Source organism: Marmota marmota, unplaced genomic scaffold (genome assembly GCF_001458135.2).
Source record: "Marmota marmota marmota unplaced genomic scaffold, marMar, whole genome shotgun sequence".
Lineage (NCBI taxonomy): Eukaryota > Metazoa > Chordata > Mammalia > Rodentia > Sciuridae > Marmota > Marmota marmota.
Genome location: NW_025999932.1, coordinates 43,214,240 through 43,241,159, shown reverse-complemented (window position 1 = coordinate 43,241,159; position 26,920 = coordinate 43,214,240). Strand labels below are relative to the sequence as shown.

At 38.7% G+C, this 26,920-nt stretch overlaps 1 protein-coding gene across 7 annotated transcripts in view; it reads right to left on the bottom strand.

Annotated features, from left to right (window-relative positions):
• Nucleotides 1–9,967: 9,967 nt before the first annotated feature.
• The window catches only part of Enox1 (ecto-NOX disulfide-thiol exchanger 1), a 443,331-nt gene continuing 426,378 nt past the window's right edge, over nucleotides 9,968–26,920 (bottom strand). For all 7 annotated transcript variants that reach the window (XM_048800957.1, XM_048800956.1, XM_048800959.1 and 4 more), the window contains one exon: nucleotides 9,968–10,938. In XM_048800957.1, the coding sequence (XP_048656914.1) occupies nucleotides 10,807–10,938 (132 nt within the window). In that variant the 3' untranslated portion in view covers nucleotides 9,968–10,806. The remainder of the gene's footprint in view (nucleotides 10,939–26,920) is intronic.

Below are 26,920 nucleotides of genomic sequence, written 5' to 3'. Positions count from 1 at the left end.
CTTAAAGTTCTCATCTAATCACAGCATCAGGTTCAAGGGCCAGGATCTCAGGATGTAAAGCAGATTCTAATGTGGTTCCTAAGATGCTGTTCCTTTGAGTGCAACTGTCTTGGCTGAGGTCATTAGAGATCAGCTTGACTGAAGCCTACTACCAGAAATATGTGTCCCAGCCAAAAGCCAACTGACCTAGAGAACAGGCAACAAGCTCACCAAGAACAGGAGGAATCCCCAACTTAAATCACTGACTTATGGATCCATGAGCCAAAAAAAGACTGGTTGTCTTAAGCCACTGGTTTTGGAGTGCTTGGCTTAGCACCATTATGTGTGGCGATAGAAAACTAATAAAGTAACTGGCATGGAAACTGGTAGAAAATTGGAATGTCTACATGCTGGTTCTGACTATTCAGTTTATTTCCTGAAGCAAAATATGCTGTCCCCTCCTCCCAAGATCCTGGAAGTTCCCATCCAATAATAGCATTAGGTTCAAGGGCCAGATGAGAAACAATTTACTTTGCCAGCCAAGCAGTCCTGGTCCCTCAACAGTCCTTCAGAATTTGCTTACTCACTGGCTAGTTATATCTCTAACCTTTCTCTTTCTAGTAGACTCTTATTAACATGTAGCCATGTGGTTCTCTGGATGCAGATCCTGCGAGTTGAGGATGTATGAATGAAACAGCAGCCTATTTGACCCCCAAACATAATAGGGTAATAAAGAACAAAATAACTGTGGTCGAAAATCCACTCAAAAAGAGAAAGAATGGAAAGCACCCAAGAGGCAGTGGTTCATAGCAGTTCTGAAGTCTAGCTGTGAAAAACGTTGCCAGGATCTCCTATTTCAGTTCTTGATTAAGCTTCAGTTCTTAAATTGACTCCCCAGGCCATTATTTTCTATGGATCTGTGCTATCCCATCTGGGGTAGCTTCACTTTTCTTCCCTCCTTGGCTACTTCTGTGTGTTTTATACAACTTTCTTAGCCTGCTTCCTGCCTATGGAAATTTGTGACCTAGAGATTTTTCTTGCCTTTTGAACAATCTCAGTTTCTTTTGGTATAAACTGGTGATCCTTCTGCCAATATATTACCCTGAAAACTTCGGTGAATTTCTTATAAATTTGATGAACCAAAAGCAACACCACTATTCTTTCAGAGATAGATGGCTCTCAAGACCTAATTGCTATTATTTAGGCAAATCAGGTGTTGTGGGACAATGCTCTTAAGACTCTTAGTGACCTTTTTCTCTAGATCAGAGGGTTTGCTAGGCTCTGTTTTCTTTCTTTCAGAAGTCTTAATAGAAGGTTGTAAAGACAAATATTTGGTTGGATCCTTGCCCCAGGATATATTTTACTTTGAGACTCTTTAGTTGGAGAGGCTAAAGATGAAAAACAATTTACTTTGCCAACCAAGCAGTCCTGATCCTTCCAAAGTTCCTCAAAATTTGCTGAAACACTGGCCAGTTATTTCTCCAACTTTTTACTTTCTAGTACAATTATATCAACATGTAGCTTATAAAAACCATGGGCATTTTCAGCATTCTGCCTGCAAATGTTATCTCGCAAATCCTTGTGTTCTTTTTCTGTCTTCGAAATTACCAAAGTTTTATGCCACTGCCTAACCCATGTTGTCACTTTTCCCTCCTCCTGTGGTAATTGCCTCACTTTTCTATCCTTTGCTCCGTCTGCAAGCCAATACCACTTTTGTTTTTATTATTGTTGTGTATAGCAGCACCTTGATTCTAAACAATTTCTTTTTTTTAATATTTATTTTTTAGTTTTAGGTGGACACAATACCTTTATTTTACATTTTTGTGGTGCTGAGGATCGAACCCAGCGCCTGGTGCATGCTAGGCGAGCACTTTACTGCTGAGCCACGACCCCAGCCCCTCTAAACAATTTCTATGTCAGTTACCTGTTGCCACAAATAATGTTGTAAAAAGGTCACTCTAAAACTCAGTGACCTAAATTCAGAAGCTCACAAGTCCACCCAGATCAACCACTGAAACTGAGTTGACCTTTTTGTCTCTGAGGTAATCTCTTGCAGGATCAACTGGTCCTCAGCTGGTCTAGTGTGGCCTTGGTTGAAGCCGCTTGGCTTAGCTGCATGAATATGTTCTCAAAGCTGTGTCAGGGTGCAAGAGTGTGCAAGTCTAATCATGTCAGAAGGAAGCAGAAATCCTAAGGTGCTTCTTAAGCTTCTGTTACCATCTCATTGGCCAAAGCTGGGCAAATGACCAAGTTGGGAGACTACAGAGTTACAGAGCAACTGTGTGACTGAGGATGGGACATCAAAGGGGACTCAGAAGTGACGTGTGTAACCTCCATCTACCAGAGGAGTTGTTTACATAGAGAGTTAAGATTTCCTATGTAAGAAACTTGTTTCCCAACTCCTGGAACAGGGCTCACTGGTGTCTTCAGGGATTAGCTGTCTTAGTTTGTTGATTTCTGCTTTTTTCACAAGTTTGTTTGGAATAGTTTCAATATATCTACATTTCCTGTCACAACCATCTTTTCAAGGTAAAATTCCACACATGTATAACCTATAGGATTGAGTAGCACTTTCTATTACTTGCCTAAGTTAAGCTTTCTACCAAGAAGAGTGAGTAGCTGAATGAAGTTGAGAGATAAGAGGGGAGAACCTGAGGAGACAAAAGGGATTGTTGGAAGCAAAGGGGTTTGAAAAACAGTGGAGCAGTAAATGCGTGTGAATGTGACTACATGTGTGTATGTTTGCATGGCATATTCTGTGCACAGTAATTTTTATTAGGATGGATATGTGTGGATGTATATGTATCTTTGTACATGTGTATTAATGATGCTAGGGGAGCTTCTTCCCAGTTTATTAAAAAATACCACTACATTTGACCAGATAGATCAATAAATCAGTTAGATGAGTGCTTGTAGGGTAAAGCCCCATGACAAAAGAAAGAAATAAGAAACAAGAGTCAAAGGCGTCATAAGAATAGAAGGGGGTCCTATGCCCTATCCTACACTATCAGGCTTGAGAATTTCCATTGATGAGCACCTCTTTACCTGTTCTGTCTCTGTACAATTCCTTAGGTCTGGATGCTAGACAAATGTAGGGCAAAACACCCAAGTTGCCTTTCCATATGTAATACGAAACACAGATGTACATGATAGAGACTGTCTCTTTAATTCTCCCATCAAAGTGTTCCATCATTATTGGAGAAAGAGGGACCAGGACAAGATCTCTAGTCTTCTCTCTCTGATAAGGAGCCAAGAGAAGATATCTAATTCCATCTCTTTCAAGAGTGGGACGTGTTCCATTTCTTCTGAAATACTTTATGTTTGAAAAAACATACCAGATTTGTCTTTGCCAAGACTCTCTTCCAAGAGGTCTGGTTTGTGTTAGGAACTTGACTGGTCATTCATCCACATTATGATTCCCTAAAACCTCCCAGGGAGGCTGTGGGGATCTGGGGTTCTTCAGAATTCCCAATTCTAGTTCCACACACTCCACAAAGCTCTCAAGACTGGTGGTAGAGTTCCTGTTTTGTTGTATTTAAGCTTTTGTTTTTTCAGAAAGGAATCGGGAAGCTGATTCCATTTGGCACCTTAGTGACCTCTGAGGGGAAATATTTTGCAATTGGCAGGGAGGCCATAAGATTGAGAACTTTTGCTTGAAGAATTCTATAATCTCAGTTGACCTGGTAAGACACAGTCAATGGATATAATTACAGAATGATTCTATGTGTGATAAGTATTAGCATCATCCCATTTTAGGATTAAGTCTCTAAGAGATTAAACCACATGTCCATTATTACTCAGTTGGGATGATTCCAGAAGAATGCTCTTGAGCACTTCACTTGATTGCCTCTGTGATTTACCCCTTCCAAAGCAAAAAGGCTGTATGTTTCACTTACCAGCCTTTGGTCACAGAGCATCAATACAGAGCACTGGACTATAGGTTGGCTCAGCCTAGATTTTGCTGTCCTTCCTTTATTGCTCAGTGTGACAGCATACCAGTCCCCACCCCCATAATGCCTTTTCTTTGGCATGCATTGGATCAAAGTTCCCTTATCTGATCAAGGAACAGATGATGAGATGCAAAATCCTACCCAGTTGCTGTTCAACCTTAGGAAGTGACAATTATTTTCACTAAAAATTCATAGCACGTCATACTTGAAACTTGATTTACTGTGATTGCAAGTCATAAAAATGATGCATGATATGTTGATTTGATGTAACAATCGATGTCTGTTTAATAAATGACCCACAAAGGTTTTTATACATTATCTCCCTCTGAAGTCATTTGACTTCCCGGCCCATACTTCACATTCTATCTCAACAAATACTAGAGAAACAAATCCTCACTTATGCATACACATATTCAAAGGCAAAAGGTTTATTTATTGATGAGAGCCTCAAATTGACCAATTTTTAGCTTTTTCTTCAGAAAAGAAAAATGCTTTCCAAAATGAGATTGCTACCAGATGTAGTGGATTACATAGCACTTGCTCAGATATGAGAAGCAGATGAGATGGAATATTCTGGTTTCTGATTCTGTCCTATTCTTATCTACACATAGCTCTTCTTAAGTGAACTTGACAGTGTTGTGGGCTGATATTATGATAGACTACTTTAGTAAACAAGGAAAAGGGTTCCACTCCTCACAATAGCAAATGAGCTTTATAATAGAAATTCCTTTGTGCAGGGGAAGATATTACAATTTTCAACACACAATAAATATATTTGCTAGATGAAAAAAATGCATTTCATTACATGCAATGCACTTTCTATTGCATATTAACCACTTTTTTTGCTTTGTATAGTAAAGTACCATTTTCTACTGTAAAATGTCTGCAATTTATTTTTATGAGTCTGTTTTTCCTATGAAGTAGGAACATTGCATTACATATCCTGGTACTATTAAATGTACATTATTTAGGAAGTAAAACGTACAGTGCAAACACAGAGCTTCACTGTTTGGGTATCTGCACAGAGTAGGCAACAGTTAAGATTTTGGACCAGAAGAGCTAATTTTATTAACACAATCAGTCAGTAATTACTAGATTTACTGGAGTCCTTTACTTTGATACTCTCAGCAACTATAATAAGTGTGTATGTTCTCTAAAATAATACTATTGCATGCTCTAACCACAGCTATAATTTTTCCTGACAATGTCTCTGCTGGGTTAAAAAAACATAATTAATACTTTATTTAATCTTTGCATACTGTATACCTAGTTGACCATCATTCAAAATGGCAGTTGGCCAGAGCCATAGAGTTCCTTCACAGTGGAATGTATTTGACCCTAATGACTGTTTATTGGAAATATACCAAATAAGTAAAAAGGGAGTTGTAACAGAATTCAGGCAGCTCTACCTTTTCTTTGTGATGAGACACTGGGACCATGTCTGTTAGGAGTTGAGAGAGTCTTTGTAGGTGAGAGAATTACAGTCATCTTGCTCATGTCAGTTTTACACTTGAATATGTTTAATCGACTACTTGTGAGGTTTATGTTTGTCTTAGACTTGTTTTATTCTTGCATTTAGAAACATGATATTGACTGTTTATCAATAGTCAGGATAGAACTATTGATAGCAGGACAGGACTCGCCTACTTTGCTGGGGATGATATAGCTAAAGTATTATTATTGTTATTATGGTGCTAGGGATTGAACCAAGGGCCTTGTGCATGCCACTGAGCTACATCCTACTCCTAAAGTGTTATTTTTTTGAAGAAACAATGGCTTCAGTGTGTCTGGGTCCTTGTTGGGTGCTTTTCCTATGTTACCTCATTTAATCATCACGATAACCCTGTGAAGTAGGTGCTAATATTCTCATTGTAAATCTGGAACCATTACCACGGAGCATTTCAGTAATATGCAGTAGTTACAAGGTCGGTGAGTGCTGGGCCTGGGACTTTGCCCTGACAGCTTGAACACTTTCCTATATAGGATGAGAAATTCCCAAACATCTGAGCCCAAGCATGGAAAAAAAATAAGTTAAAAAATATACATGAAAATGGAAGAGGGATTGGAGGTAGTGGAATCAGGCACAATATTTCTAGTGCCCTAATAATATAAAAACATATTCACTATAAACTTTTTAAACTCTAAAATGTTCATGCTTGGTGTGCTACACATAAAAGTATGTTTATTCAGCCACTAATGGCAGACTGATGAAAGCTAGATGTGAACCTTTTAACATTTTGATATAAAATGAGCCAAACTATAAGATTTTAGTACTCTGATGTCTCTTTATTTTTTCAGTTTATGAGACGAAACTATGAGTATTATGGTAAAAGTGTTCTTATGTTTGGGGGATAAACTATCTTTTATTGTGTGCAACAAATAAACACAGTAGCCATTTTTAGAAAAGGGATATAAATAAATAAATAAATAAATAAATAAATAAATAAATAAATAAATAACCAACCAATCCAAATAAAAACCAACCTCAAAGAAAAATAGCCCTAATTCTTACCATGAATAAAATAAGATGTCATATATATTTTATTTTATGGACTCTCTTTTAATCAGTCTTACTTTCTGTAGTCACTACCAACTTTTTCTAACTTTTGTTGTCTTGTTTTTACCACCTTCCATGAAACCAAAAAGTTGATGCATATTGGAACAAATTCCTCTAACTTTGGAATGTTGTTTTTGATGTGGTATTTAAGTGTTTTCACACAGATCAATGGCTTTCCCTTTTTTGCAAAAGGTAAAGTCTCCCTAAGCCAGAACACTTTCTTGTACAATAGCATCTTAGCCTGATGAGGAATGAGTTCTTGGATGAACCTTTAAGACATTATGTCGACTCAGAGGAGGCATAGAAGAACAAATGCTGTCAGATCCCACTTAGGAGATACCTAGAATAGGCAGATTCATGGAGATGCAAAATAGAAGTTACCAGAGGCTGGAGGAGGGGTGGATAGGGGGTTATTGTTTGATAAGTACTGAGTTTTTGTTGGGAATTAAGAAGTTTTGGGTATAGACAGTGGTGATTGATTATATAACATTGTGAATGTATTTCATATCACTGAATTATACACTTAGGAACAGTTAAAATAAGTATTATATTTACCATAAGAAGAAAAAAAGTAAGAATTATGCCAAGATATTACAATTATGGAGCAGAAAGTTCTAGCCTTTCTTCTTGGACGCAGAGTTTGAATATTTTCTGATTCAACCACTTCAGAAATTTCTCTTGCAGTCTTTTCTTTCAGTCATTTGGTTCAATCATTTGATAAATAATTATTTGGAAGCAATGATACATCATATCATACTCTGAGGGACCGGAGTGATGAGTAAGAGAGGTCTCTTGCCCAGGGCCCTGAGAGAGACAGCCACATTCACAAATGATTAAAATATACTTACAAAGGCTATAGGAGAAACAGTGAACCCTAGTGGGAGCACAGGAGAGGAAAATTGGGAATCGGGGCTCCAGAGGAGAGTTGATAACTGATCTGGGTTTGAAGTTTGAATAGGAATTGGGCCGCTTATTTTGTATTTCAATAAGAGGCAGTACATGATCACTCACATTTTCTGCCTTGGATCTGAGATAGCGGCAGCATTTTCAGATATTTTGTGATATTTTCCCCTTATGTATCTGTAAGCAAAAGGGTTCCTGGGGGCAGAAAAACATCTTAGTGCATTCTCTGTCCTACTTCCTAAGTAACTATCAGTAAAACAACTTTGAAAAATAATTCAGAGTCAACAGGATGTGCTGGGATCCCTCAAAGAGCTTGTGATTAGCAGGGCATGAGGGGAGGGCAGCTGGTGGTGCCCTAGGAAGCAGTCTGTTTGGGACCACCGTGCAGAGGTCGCAGAAATGATCTCTGCTGGGGCATGGAGAAGCTCCACGGGGGATGGGGCCTCTGTATTTTCCTATTTAGGGCTGTGATTTGGATTATTTGGACATAGAAAGATGGATAACAGCAGGAGGCAAAATACATGTGCTTTATTCAGGGGAAGCTGTGAAAAAGCAAGTGAAGGGTCCTTCAGGGCCGCAGGGTCTTAAAGTCTTCAATATTCCACTCATTCTTGGAACCAAGAGCCCTACTTTGTTATTGTTTATATTTAGGAGGGAAAGGCCTCAAGAGTCTTTGCTCCTTGTACCCATGTACAAGGGGTGGTAGAGCAGAAAACACAGTAAAGGTTGTCATCCAAAGGCCCTGAGTGGGCATTGGGCCCTGGGGTGGGTTGGGAATAGATTGAGCCAGAAAGTGTAACTAGTGAAAAGAATATGTCTTGGAGTCAGCCCTGGGTTCCAATCTTGGACTAAAAAATTATTAGCTTGGACTCAAAAATTACTAAATTAATTAAAACTTCCAAAACCTTATTTTCTTTGTGTATCAAATGGGGATTATTATAGTGTCTTCACAGAGGGTGACCAAGAGGACTAAAGAGGATGGGTAACAGTAATGCTTAGCTTACAGGCTACCTTAGTGTGAGCAACTTCCCCAGGTGATATTTAAAAGTCCCGTCTAAGCCTGAGGGTCTGTAAAATATTTTGAAGATATTTTCCCTCCAAAAATAAGTTATTCGTATAATCAAACTTAAAATATATGACCAATATGTTTCTAGACAAGTAATGTAAGTAATTTCAAGTGTAAACAAATATATCACAAAGTGGAGTCTCCTAGAATAGAAGCTAATCTCTAGGAATTAAATATTTTTGGAAGGTGAATTAACCATTATTCCTTCAAGTTGCAATTTAGGGCTCAGAACTATGTGTTTTAGAAATGTTATCGTTCTGGTAGATGGAATCTTACCTTACCTTTCAAGTGGCTTTGTTTATTGAAAGCTCTGAATGTTAGGGTTTTACTCTGTGCATTGTGTCTTACTGCTGAAGTGACTCCCAGAAATAGTTGAGAGTGTGAATTCAGGTTCAGAAACATCCAGTTAAAAAGACCCTAGATTATGGTGCCTTCTCTTATGCCCCTAATAAACTTTGTTGTCATTACTAGTCACTTTACTGAATCCCCCTCCCCCCTTTTTTTTTTCAGTTTTTCAGGTGAACCTCTTAGTTTTTAAAATTATACAATGATATTATCAACGAATGATCTTTTCTGCTTTGTGACTTTTGCATCCTTGTTTGTGTCTCCTGATGAGAGAAATCTGTCAGGATGGCATTGACAGAAGGTAGAGAAGGTGTCCCGTGTTTAATATATTGGCATTTCATCTGAATCCCAGTGCATCCCTGTTATGTCTTTCTTGTCACTCGGATCTCATCATAGAGGAACTTTTGGTAAAATGTCTTTTCCCAGTGAACTCTGAACACATTAGGGAAAGGATCTCTTCTTGATTCATCTCCACGAAATGTTTATATTGATCCCATGTAGATATTTGTGGGAATTATGAATAAATATCTTAAATTTTCAGGGTTCAATAGAAAATATGTGAGGATAACAATGTCCAACAGGAAATTATGGGTATCTTTACATATAATTTCAAAGAATATTCTACTCAGTTGCCTTTCTTAAAAAAAAAAAAAAAAACTTCATTTCAATCAGTATCTTGAATACTTATTTTTTTTTTTATGTGAGAGAGCAAGGGAGAAAATTTAAAGCTGTAATCCTACTTATCATTAAAAGAAACAGGGGAAGCTCAAACTTTGTCTAAACTGTTGATCCATGTATGAATTCCTTAATTCATTTTCTAATTTATATGCTTTCTAGCAAACGAACAAATCAGCCCCAAACTGAATAAATTAGCTGGCTACTTTATTATGTGTCCATGAGGGCAAAAAGATAAAATTTATGTTGATTATATTTGCTACATTTTAGCATTTTAAACAGTATCTACTCTAATACTATATAATCTCCTTGGTTGATACTGTCCATACTACAAGTTTTATATATTCCTATTTGAAATAATGTTTGTCTCCTAATGTCACTCATGTATTTAATAATTTTAAAATAGTAGGATTTTTGCTGGGACTGAGCAATGAGAAAAAAGATTTCTTAAGGAATAAATGAAATACATCAAAGAATAATTTGCCAAGCCAATATGGTAGAAGTCATATTTATTGAAAAAAATTAATATCTTTGCTATAAAATTTGTAACAGGAATATTTACTGAATGTTTATTTTGATGCATAAACCTGAATGTTACATACCAAGTACAAGACAGTAGCACTAGTTTTCCCTTTATTTACATTTTATGAAAATTGTTACGCAGCCCATGTTAAAAGAACTTATGATGGAGAATTGTTACATTATAAAAATAATATTCTTGATAAAGCATTCTCAAGGAGTCCAATCATCGTTTCTGCCTCTTCAATAAGGCAAAAGTCCCTGGAATAGCATATAACTTAATTTATAAAATACAGTAACTGTTCAGACACATATTCAAGTTTTCTTTTGGTATGATTTTTTTTTCTCACTGCAAAATTACTTTTTTCTTGTTTTTTTTTTTTTTAAACTAAAACAGGAAGATTGACTTTCAGGAAAATGTCATTTAATGATTTCAGCTATATATTACATACACAACTCTGTAGCCTAGCAACCACCATCGCTACACCATCATTAACTTTAAATATTTTGCTTGGTGAGCTATTCTCAAATGTAGCCTATTTTAAGATTTTGCCATCATTATGATTGTGGAATCATTGTTTGGTTTTCAGAGGAAACAGATCTGTCACAGTATGAAGCTTTGTTTAGTTTAAGGAACTGGTACACGATTACATTTCCACTCACAAGAGAACGCCACAGATGGAACTCAAGTCAGGCTTTGCTGGCTCGGCACAGGTCCGGTGCTGGACGGCCCTGGCCCTCCGGCTCTCACGCTGCACAGCCCTGGCCACGTTCAGTGGGTTTCAATTCCCGAGATTCCCTGCTCTTCACAGTTAGGTAGTTTTAATTCCTTCAAAGGCACACAACTTCCATCTCTTTTCCAGTGTTGCTCCCACGCCCGTGAATTCCTGCTTGAACATGCGTGGCAGCCTCATCAAAAGCATTTCGATTTCGTTGGCGGATATCTATTAGAAAGGAAGAGAAATCACTTGTGGGAAAGAAGTGCATCTTAAAGCAGGTGATGGGCTGGGAGGCCCCCTCCCCTTCCCCAGGGAGACAAATAATGTTGAGTTTTCTGTGGCTGAGCAATGTCATCCTAGTAGGAGTGTGTGTGTGTAAAGCATCTAATGTAATTATCCTGGTTTCTGAGCAGCTGCTGGGACCGGGCATGAGATGAATGGACAGAAGATTCTGGGTTTGCTCTTCCTGGCTGTCTTATTGGCAAGGCCAAGCCATGCTCAGCTTGCATATTCCTTACCCTGAGGACAGAAATATTCTTTAAGTCAGTGAGGAGCAGCGGACATTCCTAGTGGATTTCTTGCCATCCAAACTTCTTTCTCAGCTATGAGGTACAGCTACATGCCACATTTTGTGTGTGTGTGTGTGTGTGTGTGCTGGGACTTGAACCCAGAGCCTTGTGCAGGGTAGGCAAGTGCTCTACCACTGAGCCACATCCCTAGCCCTGGAGCTGCAACCTAATATCTATCCCACATATCTCCTAGGACTGTTGGGAGAAGGTAGTGAGAATGTGGGTCTAGATGCTCCACACAGTACCCACAGGAAAAAAAAAAAGATACTTTATTAAAAGGTTTATATGCTTTTTAAATCTATTATTAACACAGACCAGAGAGCAGGAAGCCTTAAGAATGAAAACTAAACCCCAAACTTACAACAATAAATGTCTTAGATGCAGCCATAAAATCCAGGTAGAATTTTTAGTGCAATTTTTTTCATCTCAGATTTTTTATAGTAATTTTTACACCAACAATTCATTTTATTTTAAAGGAAGAACAAATGAACCATAATCCTTCTGTCCGAATTCAGCTGTTGCTCTTGTGTTCTCTGTGTTTACATCCAATCTGTGTGTGTGCCTGGGGATCTCACGAAGCAAGGTGGCTAATTAGGGGTCTGATATTCTGTTTGAATCCTCTATCTACTATTGTTATGAGCTAAATGACCCTTACAAAGATAATTAGCCCCTTTAAGCCTCAGCAAATGGGACTAACATTTAATAAGGATGTTATGAAAGCTCTAGCTCTAGCACAGAGTTGGGCACATAGAAATGCTCCATGAATTAGAGCTATTATTATTTCTCATGGTGTAATCACTGTAGAGATCATTTCAGATGCTACACTTTCCATTTAACAATATTAAGATTAACTTAAAATAGAGACCAAATAGACCAGAAAGTCAAATCAACTGTGTTTAATATTCACATGAAAAACATTTTATATATTTTCAATATACAAAACTTTAAATAGAGGCAGTTCAAAGATAATGGAAATAAACTGTATTTCTAAAATTTTTGTATGAATTATTTTGAAATGTGAATGCATTTGGCCACAAAACCATGTTAGAATGATTATTAGAGTCCTAAGTCAACCCACAGAGGGTTACTGAACAGATTATTAAATGGTTCATGGTGATATGGAAAAGCAACTCTCCTTTCGATGGGCACCATGCAGATCACCCGGCCCTGAGTTCTCGCTGCATTCTCCCAATAGTCCTGTGAGATATGTAGGTAGATATTAAGGTGCAGCTCCACTTCACAGCCGAGAAAGGTGAGTGAACTACAGAGGGTCAAGCATTTTGTCAATGGCAGAGCTTTGAAAGGAAACAGCTCTATGTTGGGGCCTGGGTGTTGGTCTGCTTGAAGGACTCAACAGTCCCCCCAGGACTGTCAGCAGTTGTAGTGGGGACAGCAAGGGGTGCTGTGTGGCGCATTCTGAATACCCGGCACCTGGGCCACTTATTAAAAGACTAGCTCCTCCAGCCTTTTCTCCAGGGTCTCTGGGAAGCAGTCTGGGATGTAGTCCAGCTCATCTATTTTTAACAACCACCACTGGGAATTCTGATGACCAGGCACCTTTGGGTTAAGAAGGGGACTTAATTCAATGAGTCACTGAGAAGTTTCCCTAGCCAGACTGTTCTCAAAACACTTGTTTTTGTTCTTACTACACTCTAATGAGACAGGGAATCATTCACAAATGCAGAAGCAGAGCCTAAAGAGCTTAGATGACCTGTGCAGCGTAACCAAGGCCATATGTGTGGGGCCGGAAGCAGGTCCAGGCAGTGTCTTAATCACAGATGCCAACCTCCACGGGTCTAGAACTGTGCAGGGAGGACCAGGAGGGTGTTCTCAGTCATGCCTCTGTGCTCAGGGTGAATATCAGCAGGGAGGGGCTATGTACGGGAGGGCAGGGCTCTTCTGTGGTGAGTACTATTAGAGTGATATCTACTCAGTCAGCAGCAGAAACCTGAAAGCTCCTGACTCAATTAGCTCATGTACACTTATATGCTGAGCTTGGGCACACATATTTGAGCCATTCAGCCAAACAGCAAGCCAATCCTGGGGAACCTCGGCTGGCATATACTGAAATACAGCTAGATCTTGTTTATCATGGTACATTTTGACTTGAGCCCAGACTTCAGCCACAAAGGAAGCAGAAAGGCAGCCTCCACCACCAACTCACTGTGGGTCAGGCATGGGGTATGATATGTATACAACATCTTATGAGATAAGGTATTATGAGACCTTATCTCATAAGCAAGCTCATTAAACAAGCAAAGACACCCCTCATTTGCTGGAAGAAAGAAGTACAGTTGCAGAAGATTTGGATCCTAGTTCTGGAATGATCATTAATCATCTTCCAGTTAAATAACATCTTTGGACCTGTTTTCTCATTTGCAAGACAAGAGAATTGGAAAAAGAAAACCCACTGAAGGCCCCAAGGAGTCAGACTGCACGTTGGCCACTGATGTACTAGCACCTGTCTTAGAAAGAGACATTCAAATATACCTGTCCAATAGGCTTGGCAAAGATCTTCAAATGAGAAAATTTGATAGGTCTTTCGTAATTCTTTTTTTTTTTTTTTTTTCCCGTGTACTTCAAAGCACAAAACAAGTGGCAAAGAACACTTAGGGAGTACCTACTATGTGCCATGTACTGTTCTGAATCCTTTTCCTATATAAAGTCATTCAATAAAAAAAATACTCATAAAGCCTATTTTACAGATAGTGAAATTGAGGTACAGAGAGATTAAGGTGCCCAAGTCACACACCTAAGAAGTAGTGAAACTGATATTTGAAATCCTCATAATTACTTCATTTGGACAGCAATTAGACATACCACAGATTTGGACAAAGCTAGAAATTAGTATTATGGAAACTAATGTCCTCAAATGTACTTAACTGTATGTTTCTGTTGATAGTATAACAGCCTGATTCTGCCATAAAGATGTAAATATTGTGGACAGAGATGTGTCATAATTATGGAAAATACCACTTCAAATGAAATACTAAGATATCCAGTTAATAAGGCTCTCAGCTTAAGTCTAAACAATTTCCTTAAATATGCTTATAATGCATGCCAGGAGAAAGGTATAGGAGAAAATGCTTTTAAATTAGTTTGATTTTTTGTTTTGTCTTAGTCTTTAGTTTTAGTCTTTTATACTTTTAAGTCCTTCCCCTATCCTACAAAATAAACTTCTTCAAATTGTACTGTTGAGAGCCACAGCCGAAGGGGCCCCAACAAACTTTCAGACTGCCAGCTGATGATTGGCTCACAGGGGCCCCAGCAACTTCTAGCTGATTGGCTCCTCTGAGGTGATGCTCATTGGGCTGTTTCCCTGCCCTTTCAGACCACTGAGCTGCTCATTGGGGGACTTTTTTTGGCTCCGCCCACACGACCCAGCCAATCGGCCTCAAGAGCAGGAGGAGTGGGGGAGGTGGAGAGGCTTGTGGGAAGCTGGTGGTGGCAGTTGGGCTCTGAGGGTTTTTCCTGAGGAGCTCTTTTGTTTGGCGTGTGTGGTTCTAAAAATAAAGTTAGTTTCTTTTGACAAGTGGCTCCTGAATTGTGCCCAGCCAGAATGCGGCATTGTATGTTTTGGAATTTTTCAAGAGAAAATTCAATTTCTCCTTCCTTTTCATCCTATAACCAAATAATTTTTGCTTTACAAATATCTGCATTGATCCTTTTCCTTCCTATAAGTAGATTCTTGATCTTGAGAACTGAGGGAATCAAAGAGTCATCACAAAGCATGCAGGCCTCAAGGGCTGAGCTCTGAGTGGAACGGACCCATTCCTCATCTTGTGCAGGATTTGCTTGGAGTCACTTCCAAGGTCAAGGGTTCTCCCTAAGCTCTTGTTTTCATCAGTGGGTTACAGGAAAAGGCTGGGTCTTCCACCCTGGTGAATGGAAGGACTAGAACTTGGGACAGGGCTTCTGCTGCTGAATCCAGCTCTGCTCTCAGAGGAAAGGATTTCCCTCCCACAGCTCCTATTAAGAGTCAGATATGAGTGGCCAGAGTAGCCTGGGTGGCACTGGGATTGGGTTAGACAGGTGCTGTGGCTGCGGTCTTGCTCCCTATACCCAGGGAAGACTGCCATAGCCTGATGCCTTTTCTACCCTCTTAACTCAGCTAGCTTTTGTTCCAAGAAATTGGTGGCCCATATATTTTTTTTAATCTTAGATACTGTTCTTGGATTCTCTCAGTTGTTTAAAAATTTCTAATTTATTTCCTTAAAATATTTTTCAATTATAGTGTTTTATGCAGATTAATCACACAAATTTAATGGGGTTCAATGGAGCATTGTCATGTAATGATATCATACTTTGAATTTGTCTACCCAACTTTCTACCCTCTCTTCCACTTTGAGGTCATCTTTATTTTCTGTAAATTATCACATATGAAAAATAACATGCAATACTTGTTTTTCTGTGCCTGACTTATTTCACTTAACAGGATGTTCTTCAGTTTCATCCATTTTACTGCAAATGACAGTATTTCATTCTTTATGGAGGAATAACATTGCTTCATGTATATGTGGCAAGTTTTCCTTATCCACTCGTCTGTTGATGGGTACCTAGGCTGATTCTATGTCTTGGCTGCTGTGAATACTGCCATGATGGGCATGGGCATGCATGTGTCTATTTTTATGCTCACCTCCTTTGGATATATGTATCCAGGAGTGAGTGGAATAGTCATATGGTAATTCTATTTCTTTTCTTTTCTTTTTTTTTTTTTTGAGCTGGGACAAGTTTATTTTCAAAACACACATCTTGTAATGGTATATCATTACCACAGCTATGCCGGTTATAAGAAGGAAGGTGGGTGATCCTTAAGCATTCTGTAGTATATGGAAATCTTGAGCTTCTTTATTCTGAAGCTTATGTTATTTAATGACTCCCTCAGTTATATTTCATGGCACAGTAAAAATTTCAATAATTAGGCAAAAGTGATGCAAAGAAAATGAGGCATTTCACCCCCAAAGGATTTTTAGTGGTTTAAGGAAAGAAAGACCATAAGAAGTCTTCTTGAAGCTGGAGTTACTCATTCCTGAATAATATATTCTCATAAAAATGTTATATCTGCTGTTTATACAAAGGGAGACGCAAGAACTTGGTGAGTTAGACACAGCCTTAAGACAGATATTTAGCCCTTCTTGGAATACTAGGAATCCAATAATAATTTTTCTTTTTTTTTTTAAGTACCAAAGAAATACTGCCTCATGCAGCTATACTTGAGACGATACTCAGGAATTCCATCATTGTTCTTCAAAAAAGCAGCCTACTTCTAATTTTTCACAACAGGTTTTACCATAGGGCACATGTGGAGCTTGTGTTCCTAGGCCATGTCTCTGACCTATATAATCAGGCTCAGAGATGGGGGAGAGGGACCTGCTCTTTGGAGATGTTTCCCAGTTTTCTTCTCTTCTCTGCAGAATCCCAAGAAAATGGGTTAGAGGCCTAGGGCATGGAAGAAGAAACCCGAGAGCAGACTTGGTACCTCCATGGAACTTGAGTGGCCATAGGAGGATTTACAGTGTGGCTTCAGGAATCATAGGCCATAGCTCTAACCATGTGGCAGGTATCATTCCAGGAGCTCTCCATCTTTTACCTAATTCATCTTCACAGCAACCCCAGGAAGTAGGTGTTACCAGCATCCCTTTTTATGGCAAAGAAACACATACAGCATGCATAAAATTCTTGCCAAAGGTCCCATATTTAGTGAGTCTGCTCAGTATTTTGCTATGGTTGTAGTTCAAATCCTGTGACTTAAATTATTGTACAAGCAGGTGAATTGTCTTCTGTAAAATATATTTGTTCCTCCTCCCTACTATTTTTCTAGAAATATCTCGTATATTTTAAATTTAAATGAAAATAATGAAATGGGATCTAAATGCCACTGGAATTTAATAAATGCATTTTTGACTTAAATTTATTTATTTTTTAATTTGTTCTAATTAGTTATACATGACAGTTCTATTTTTAGGGTTCTTTTTATTTTTCCTGGTACTGAGATGGAACCTGGGGGCACTTTACCACTGAGCTACATCCTAGCCCTTTTTCTTGAGGCAGGGTCTTGCTAAGTTGCTGAGGCTGGTCTCAAATTTGTGATCCTCCTGTCTCAGCTTCCCAGGTGCTGAGATTATAGGTATGAATCACCATATCTGGCCCTGTTTTTAGTTTTGAGGAAACTCCATACTGTTCTCCATAGTGACTGTACTAATTTACATTCCCCCAAACAGCATATGAAAACTACTCCTTTTCCACATCCTCACCAGCTTTTGTTAATTATTTGTTTTTTGGATAATAGCCATTCTAACTGGGGTGGAGAGATATTTCAATGTAGTTTTGGTTTGCATTTCCCTGATGGCTAAAGATGTCAAGCTTTTTTTTTTTTTTTCCATGTGTATTTGAACATTTGTACTACTACTAATGTTTCCATTCAGATCATTTGCCTATATTTTTTGATTGGATTACATGTTCTTAACTTTTTGAGTTTTTAAAAATATATTATGGATATTAGTCCTCTGTCAGATGAATAGCTGGAATAAATTTTCTCTCATTCCATAGGTTTCTTCTTTACTCTGTTATCTCCTTTGCTATGGGGAAGTTTTTAAATTTGATCCAATCTCATTTGTCAATTTTTGCTCTTATTTTTGGAACTATCAGAGTCCTATTCACAAAATCATTGCCTTCATGTGACAATATCTTGCAGTGTTTGTGTCTCTAGTTAGTTAAAAGCTTTAGGTCTAATATTAGGGTCTTTGATCAATTTTGATCCAGCCCTATTTTGTATTTTATTTAAAGACAGGGTCTCACTGAATTGCCTAGCGCCTCACAGTTGCTGAGGCTGGCTTTGAACTCTGATCCTCCTGCCTTAGCCTTCTGAGCTGCTGGGATTACAGGTGTGTGCTACCGTGCCTGGTGAGTTTTTTATACAGGGTGAGAAGGATTGAGTTTCAGTGTGAAATTCAGTCTTTCCAGCACCAGTCCTTGTGTTTTTGGACATTTGGATTAGTTGGCTATAGATGTGCAGATACAATTCTGGGTCCTTTATTCTATTCCATTGGTCTACTTGTATGTTTTTATGCTATACCATATTTTTCTGTTACTATGGCTCGTAGTGTATTTTGAAATCAGGTATTGTGATACCACTAGCATTGCTCTTTTTGCTGAGGATTGCTTTGGCTATTCAGGGTCTTTTGGGCCTCCATGTCAATTTTATTATTTTTTCAGTTCCATGAAAAATGACCAATATTTTGATGGAGGCTGCATGCATTCTACATATTGCTTTGGCTAGTATGCTCACTGTAACAATATTCTTCTAATCTATGAACATGGGAGATCTTTTTGTATTTTTGTGTCTTCTTCAGTGTTTTATAATTTTCATTGAGAGGTCTTTCATTTTCTTTAGGTTTATTCCTAGGATTTGTTATCTTTGGAGGGGGAGGGGGGATCTATAATGAATGGGATTGTTTTCCTGATTTCTTTCTCAATGAGTTCATTATTGGTACATGGAGAAGCTACTCATTTCTGAATGCTGATTTTTGTATCCTGAAACTTTTTCAGTTCTAAGAATCTTTTTATGGAGTCTTAAGTTTTTTTTTAATATAGAATTATTTTTTTAAAATATAGAATTATTTTTTTAAAAATAAGAATTATATATAAACAGGATAATTGGACTTCTTCCTTTCCTATTTGGATTTCTTTTCTTTCTTTCTTTTGCCTACTTGTTCTGGCTAAACTTTCAAGTTCTATATTGAATACGACCAGTGAGAGTGGACACCATTGTGGTGTTCTTGATTTCAGAGGAATGCTTCCAGTTTTTCCCTATGTAGTATGATATTGGCTGTGGGTTTGCCATATATAATTTTATTATGTTGAGATTTGATCCTTCTATACTTAGTTTATTCAAGGATTTTATTGTGAAGGGATGTTGAATTTTGTCAAAAGATTTTTGTTAAAAGATTCTGCCTGTATTGAGATGATAGTGTGATTTTTTTAATACTAAATTCTATTTATGTGCTGTATTAATTGACTGGCATATGTTGAATTATCCTTGAATAACTGGAATGAAATCAGCTTGATCATGGTATATGATCTTTTAGTGTGCTATTGAATTCAATTTGCAAGCATTATGTTGAGGATTTTTGTAACTATATTCTTCAAGGATAGTGGCCTATAGGTTTTTTTGTAGCCTTATTGGTTTTTTAAAAAATATTTTTTTTAGTTGTAGATGGACACAATACCTTTATTTTATTTTCATGTGGTGCTGAGGATCAAACCCAGTGCTCCATATGTGAGAGGCAAGCACTCTGCCACTGAACCAATACTCGAGCTCCCTTATCAGGTTTTGATAGCATGATAATATTGGCTTTGTAGAATGAGTTTGGAAGGGTTCCTTTCCTTTCTATATCATGGACTAGGTTTTTTTTTTTTTTAATATGAATCTTTTTTTTGTAGATGGACACAACACCTGCCTTTTATTTATTTATTTTTTTATGTGGTGCTGAGAATCGAACCCGGGTCCTGCATGGACTAGTTTTGAGGATCATTGGTATTACCTCTTCAAATGTTTGGTAAAATTTAGCAGTGAATTAATTGATCCTGGGCTTGTCTTTGCTAGATGATTTTTAAAAATGTTTTAATTGATGTGTTATAATTATACACAATAGTAGGAACCATTATGCCATATTCTTACATGCACATAATTTGAACAATCTCTTTTACCTGGTGACTTTATTACTGATTCAATCTCATTGCTTGCTATTGATCTTAGATATATTTTTTTTTTTTTTTAGATTTTTTCAATATCCTTTTGGTTCAACTTTGGTGGTCATTTGTCCATAAACTTGCTATTCAAGATTTTCTAATTTACAGCATATAGTTTTTAAAATTATTCCCTAATGTTCAATTAGATTTCATTGGATTCTGTTGTATTATCCCCTTTTTTGTCTCCAAAGTATTTGCGTCTCCTCTCTTTCTTTTAGCTAAGGCTTTGTCCATTTTGTTTATCTCTTCAAAGAACCAAATGTTTCATTGGTCCTTTGATTGTTCTTTTATTCTCTATTTCAATCATTTGTGTTCTGAACTTTATTTCTACTGATTTGGGTTTTTTTTGTTCTTGTTTTTCTACGATGCATTTTCTTGAGATGCATTCTTAGATTATTTGAGATCTCCCTCTTTTAAAGTGTAGGCATGTGTAGCTAAAACCTTGCCTTTTAGTACTGCTTTTTCTGTATCCCAGAAGTTCTTTTATGTTGTCGTTCCATATTCATTTGATTTTAGGCATTTTTAAATTTTTCCCCAGATTTCTTCAATGACCCAGCAATCATTCAAAAGTGTACTGTTCAATCTCTGTGTTTTGTATAATTTTTGTAGTTTCTCTTGCTGTTGATTTGTAGTTTCATTCCATTATGATTTAATACAAGAAATTGCTTCAGTTTTGCTTTGTTAATAATTGCCTTATGGCCTATTATGTGAAAAAGTTCCATATACCCACATACTGATGCAGCCATTGGGTGGAACATTCTGTAGATGTCTGTTGAGTCCATTTGATCTCTACTGTAATTTAACTCTGATGTTTCTTTGTTAACTTTTTTGTCTGGATTATCTATTGGTGAGGGTGGAGTAGTGAAGCCACTCAGCACTATGGTATTGGGGCCTATTTCTTACTTTATATATCCAACAGTGTCTGTTTTATATAATTGGGTGCTCCTGCATTTGATGGATGAACAAGTTTTAGGGGCATGTGGGCCATGCTGATTAGGCATATTCAATCTGGAGGTTTCCAGTCTGTGAGTCCAGGGGTGTAGCAAATATCCAAGCCACTGTGTATCCTGGAATGTCTCTGAGGCTGTAGTGGGGTGCTGGTGAGGGAGGAACCATCAAACCATCAAGTTCTGTGTTGGAGGGGGTCCTGACAACTAAGCAATTTACCAGCCTCAGTTCTGGCACCTTCCAAACTGGTCCCTGCTTAAAACACTCATATGTCCCATGTTTCTTCTTGACACAGCAGATGGGATCACTGACAGCCATGCCCTGTACTCCCCACCACAGCCTGTGCTCCCTTCTGCATAACTCTCCCAGCAAGTTTGTGAGAGACACTCCCCCAAACCATAACCATCTGGCATGGCTGTCTCCTACCCAGTCTGTGCAGCAAGGTGATCATGGGGGTGCTTACTTGTGTTTGTTCTGGGTTGTAATGTCCTCAAAGCAGTTGCGTCCCCATGATAGGATCCTTCTCAAGATGACTCCTTGTTAAAGAGCTCTGAGTTTGCTGAATGATGTAATAAATTTCTTCTCTAAAGCCAGCTTGTTATGCCAGGGGAGTCACTCTCAGACCAAATCCCTGACCTGGATTTAAAGCTCACAGAACCGTGTACTTCTCCTGTGGCTAGGACTGCCAGACTGCTCTTATTCCTGGGCCTTTTTGTACCTTCCAGCTTCCCGTATGCTTGCAGTTTGGGGTCTCCTGCCCCTGGCCAAGGAGCCAGAGATGTTGCAAATTGCTTTGTACTTTTCTCAGGGCTGCTTTTCCCAATTTTCCATGCTGTTTAGTTTCTCCTCACTTTGTTATTGGTTCCCAGCATTCTCTCCCTCTTTCCTTGGAATATAGTTTTCCTCTGTTGCCGTGACTCTTCTCTTTCAGAGTCTTGTGAAGGGTACTTCTTATTCTGTCAGGTGGTTCTTCCTCTTCCTAACACTTACTCAATCTAGGAAGAAGTGACTGGCTATTATTGCTTTATTTGAAATGCTGAGATAAAATTCAGAGCCTCATGCATGTTAGGCAAGTGCTATACTACTGAGCTGTACCCCACACCTGATTTTCTATAATTTAAAAGACAAAGAATATATGAGAAGTCTCTGCACAACCAAGGGTGCTTATGTGGTGGTAACACCACAGAGGTAATTTATAAGATCTGCTTGATATATTTTCTGAACTCCTGACTCTAGCCCACTGCCTCCCTGCCAGGCCTCTAAGCACATGTACAAATTGACACAAGCAGACATAAATCAATGTGGTTATTATGATGGTTGGCTCCATATCCCATAACATCAGGCAAGGGAAGCTGAGTTTGGGGCACTGGAAAGATGCCCACGGAAGCTGTGTCAAGGCTGTGGAGTCAGGGAAGCCAAGTATGAAACCAGAGTTCCTTCCATAGCATAAGCTTTTAGCCCTCAGTGCACCTTTCAATCTCATTCTTGCTGTCCCTGGGCAGTGCATGGTGTCGAACACACAGATCCTTGCAGGAAACATTCTCTGAAACAGTGCAGATGGGGAACAAACAAAGGGAGAGAGGAAGAAAACCAAGGAGATAAACATCAGGGAAGGAAGGGAAGAATGGGAAGAAACATGGCCAGTTGGCTAAATGTCCCAGAGGGGAGCCACTGGAGTGAGCACGAACTCAAGGACACACACTGATCAACGCTTCTCTAATACCTACTTCACCATCTCCCCTGCCCAATATTGGCACTTTATTAGTTCACACCTGATTACCTCATAACTGTTATACCATTTTCTCAACTAGACTACAAGCTTGATGAGAGCAGGGTTATATTTTAGATTTCTTCTGCGTCCTGTCAGCCCCTGTTCCTCTGTGGTCCTAGGATACTGCTGAGCACATGACAAGCAGTGAGTTATCCCAGCATTCATTGGAGGTCCTGGCAATCCCCTCAACTTCTCTAATGATGGGTGAGCAGATTCCTTTATATTCTTTGTGTAGTCAAATGGAGAATATTAGTTACCTTGACTGTCATATACTTTTGGGGGGTGCTAATCTATCTAAAAAATGTTGATTAGTCCATCTAAGCACTCATTTGTTAACATACTGTAACAGGTATGCTATTAAGAACATCAGAGTAAAGTTGGGTGTGGTGGTATGCACCTGTAATCCCAGCAACTTGGGAGACTGAGACAGGAGGACTTTAAGGCTAGCCTCAGCAACTCAGGGGAGACCCTCACTCAAAGCTAAAAAAAAAAGGGGGGGGGATTCAAGATGGTGGGTAGAGGAAGGCTGATTCCTAGTTGCCCTGTGGCTTAGCATTCAAACAGCAGGAATACTGCTTCTCAGTGAGGTGAGTGAAAGGGATTTCACTAAACTTTAACATTGGATAGTCAGAGCATCTTAGAAATTCAGAAATCTGGGCACAATGAACAAAGAAGAAGGAATACAGGAGCTGAGCCTGTTGGGGCAGCACTGGTGCACCACAGGGAGAGAGAAAACAACAGAAGGATCTGGTATGGAAAAACCCAAGGTCAGAAAAGCAGCTGAACCTAGCTGAGCCAGAGGCTGCGTTGTGAACTAGTGTTTGAAAAGTGCTCTGTTTTCCAAATGGCCATGGAAAGAAGCGGGAGCCATCTTGCAGTGGCCAGGCTGGAGCTGCTGCTATGGGAGACAGGAGATCATAGCAAACATGGCCATACTGTCCTAGAAAGCACCTATTTTGTGGCCCAGAGTGTTATGGTGTTCCTAGCAGAATGTGACTGTAACAGGCACACAGAAGATTGTACCCAGGGGAATGCAAGTCAGAAAAACAAAGGGGAACCCAACTTGCTTTCCCTTTGAATTGGATGCTTCACATGACCAGCTAAAGCGGTCTGGGAATCTGAACAGGCGGGTGTGAAAAGGACTAAGACCTGGAGGGCTGTGTTAGTGGACACCAGAGTGTGTGGAAGATTGGCTCCCCTGCCCAGTAAGTAGAATTCTTGAGAGGCTCCTAGGATCCAGGTCTTAGGGGTGTGCTGATCTAATCTGACCAGAGCAAACACCACCCAACAAAGCCCTTACTGCCTGATTAGACTTAAACCCCAGCTTCTGGAATTTCTCCCACAGATCTCTGCAGCAGGCCCACCCTGGGAGGGCATCCATCTGGTCTGTGCAGACTAAACTCCAACTGACAGTACTTCCTATTCCATCCAACCTTTTACTAGTGAGCAGGGAAGTTGAGAGCTATTTTAACTAGTTTTAGACTTTGGTCAACTCCAGCTAGTAGCTCAGTAAGCAACACAAAAAGAGGAAGGGGTTAACAACCCAGCTTCTGCTCTCTGTCCATAGTTCCAGAATAAATGAAAAGAAAGATAGTTGGGTGCAGACAGTGACTGTCCATTTTCATCAACTATTTTGAACACCTCAGTAGACATGCATTTTTTTCATTAAGGATATTTTTTGTTCTTGTGTGTTCTTACTATGCTGATTGGTTCATGGACACATACGTATTTTTTAAATTCTCATTTTAAAAATGTATGCATTTTTTGTCTTAAGGGTTAAGGTTTTTGTTTCAGTTTTGCTTTCTTGTTTCTAGTTTTCTTCTTTCTTTTTCTTTTCATCATTAGCCAAATTTTCTTTTCCTTTGTTTCTTTAATTTTTCTCCTTCTAACCATCACCAGCTATAACTCTCTTGCATTCATTGTTCACTTTTTGAAATTTCACTCTTTTCTACCTTCCTATCACATTTTCTTTTCTTAATAAACTGTATTTTTTACCATGTTTTAGAATTGATTGGCTTATATAACTTCTGCCTCAGCTGGGTGTGGCAGCTCACACCTGTAATGTCAGTGACTCAGAAAGCTGAGGCAGGAAGATTGCAAGTTCAAGCCCAGCCTCAGAAACTTAATGAAACTGTCTAGTAAAATAAAAAAAGATTTATGGAAGTAGCTCAGTGGGTAAGCACCCCTGGATCCCACCTCCAGTACCTCAAAGCAAAACAAAATCAAAACTGCTCCTACCATTCATGCTGTAGCAGTTATTACTGATATGGATGACAGTTGACACCTGTTGTTTGATTTAATGTCAGATCTAAATCATGGTTACTTATTGTATTTGTTGTTGGCAAATGCTGATCCCACCATTCCTGTTTTCTTATGGCAATTAATGTTGTAGATGTCCCAGCAGGAACCAGGTATTTATTTTAAAGCTGTATTTTTTTTTTTTTTTTGCTATTGTTTGTTTCCCCCTATTCTGTGAGGTGCAGGGAAACTACAGGGACACTACAAGTTTATAGGGTAGAGACTTCTGTGGAAGTAAACTAAATGAAAAGACAGTACACTTTGCTCCATATACAAACTAATGACACTCAAACTTCAGCTATATTTTAGTACCAAGAATAGAAGAGATAAAAACCCAAACTAATAACCAGCCCCAAGGAGAAATGGGTAGGGATAGGCACTCAGTTCCCACTCACAGATATTCACTACAGAAAAATGAGAGCTAATTAACACAAAGTCTGTGGATCCCACACCTATGAGGCAGTCTCACTCTAGGACACTTTGGCAAGTGAAGGCTGTGCCCTCAAAGGGTCAACACAGAAGAGTGGACAAGATTTCCATTTTAACAGATACATAAAACTCAACCCAGGAATATACAATATGAAAAAACAAAGTAACATGATACCTCATAAAGTTCATAATTAATCAGCAACTGACCCCCAAAATATTGAAGTAGATTAAATACTAGAAAAAGAATTCAAATGAATGGTTATAAAAATGATTAATAAATCCCAAGAAAGGAAATTATAATATATAATATGAATGAGAAATTCAATAAGGAGATAGGGATATTAAAAAAGAATGAAATAAATCTTAGACATGAAAGACACAATAAATCAAGTAAAATGTTTAATTGAAAGTCTCTTTAATAGAGTAGACCATGCTGAAGACAGAATCTCAGAGCTGGAAGACAAAGGGGGCAGCTTTGAACATTCAGACTGTATTAAAATAGCCATCATCAGAATATCCAGAAACTCTGGGACAACATTGAGAGACAGGAATTGAGGAAGGTTGTGAGATGATTTTTTTCCAAACCTTGAGAATGAGATGAACATCCAGTTTCAGGAGACATTCAGAACCCCAAATAGACAAGATCAAAAATGAATCTCTCCACAACACATTATAATTACAATGCCTAACAGAGAATAAGGATAAAATTTTAAAAGCCTCAAGAGAAAAATGTCAGGACACATTTAGAGGTAAGCCAGTCAGAATCACTTCTGATTTCTCAGCACAAACTTTAAAAGCCAAGAGGGCTTAGAATGATGTGTTCCAAGTCCTAAAAGAAAATAACTGTCAACCAAGATTGCTGTATCCAGCAAAGCTAGCCTTTAAAATTGAAGAGGAAATAAACAACTTCCAAGATAAGCAGAAACAAAAAGAATTCATGACAACTGACAGGTACACAGAAGATGGTGGAGTAGAGGCGGCAGCTTTCCAAGTTGCTCTGTGGCCTGAGGCTAAGGTAATGCATATATAGCTTCTCAGTGAGGTGGGTGAAACGGGGATTTCATTCTGGACACTCAGAGTGGCTTGGGGTCTCAGAAGGTTAGATACAATAAAATTAAGCAAACTGCTGCCAGAGCCAACCCACTATGAGCAAAGCAAGGTGGAGTACACAAAGCTGTAGTGTATCTTGGTGCAGAGAAATCTGAGATCAAAATCACTGTCTGAACTCATCAGAAGTAAGAGGTGGCAAATCATGGGGGTCCTTGACAAGCACACTTGGGTGTTAAATAAACCACACTGTATCCCATCTGGCCATAGAGAACTGAGGCAGGAGTCATCTGGGAGGAGCAAGAGTGCCCAGCATGACATCAGTGATACTTGGGAGATGGTGGGGGGGGGGGTGACAAAAAAACCCGAAATGCAAGTTGGGAAACCCAACTTT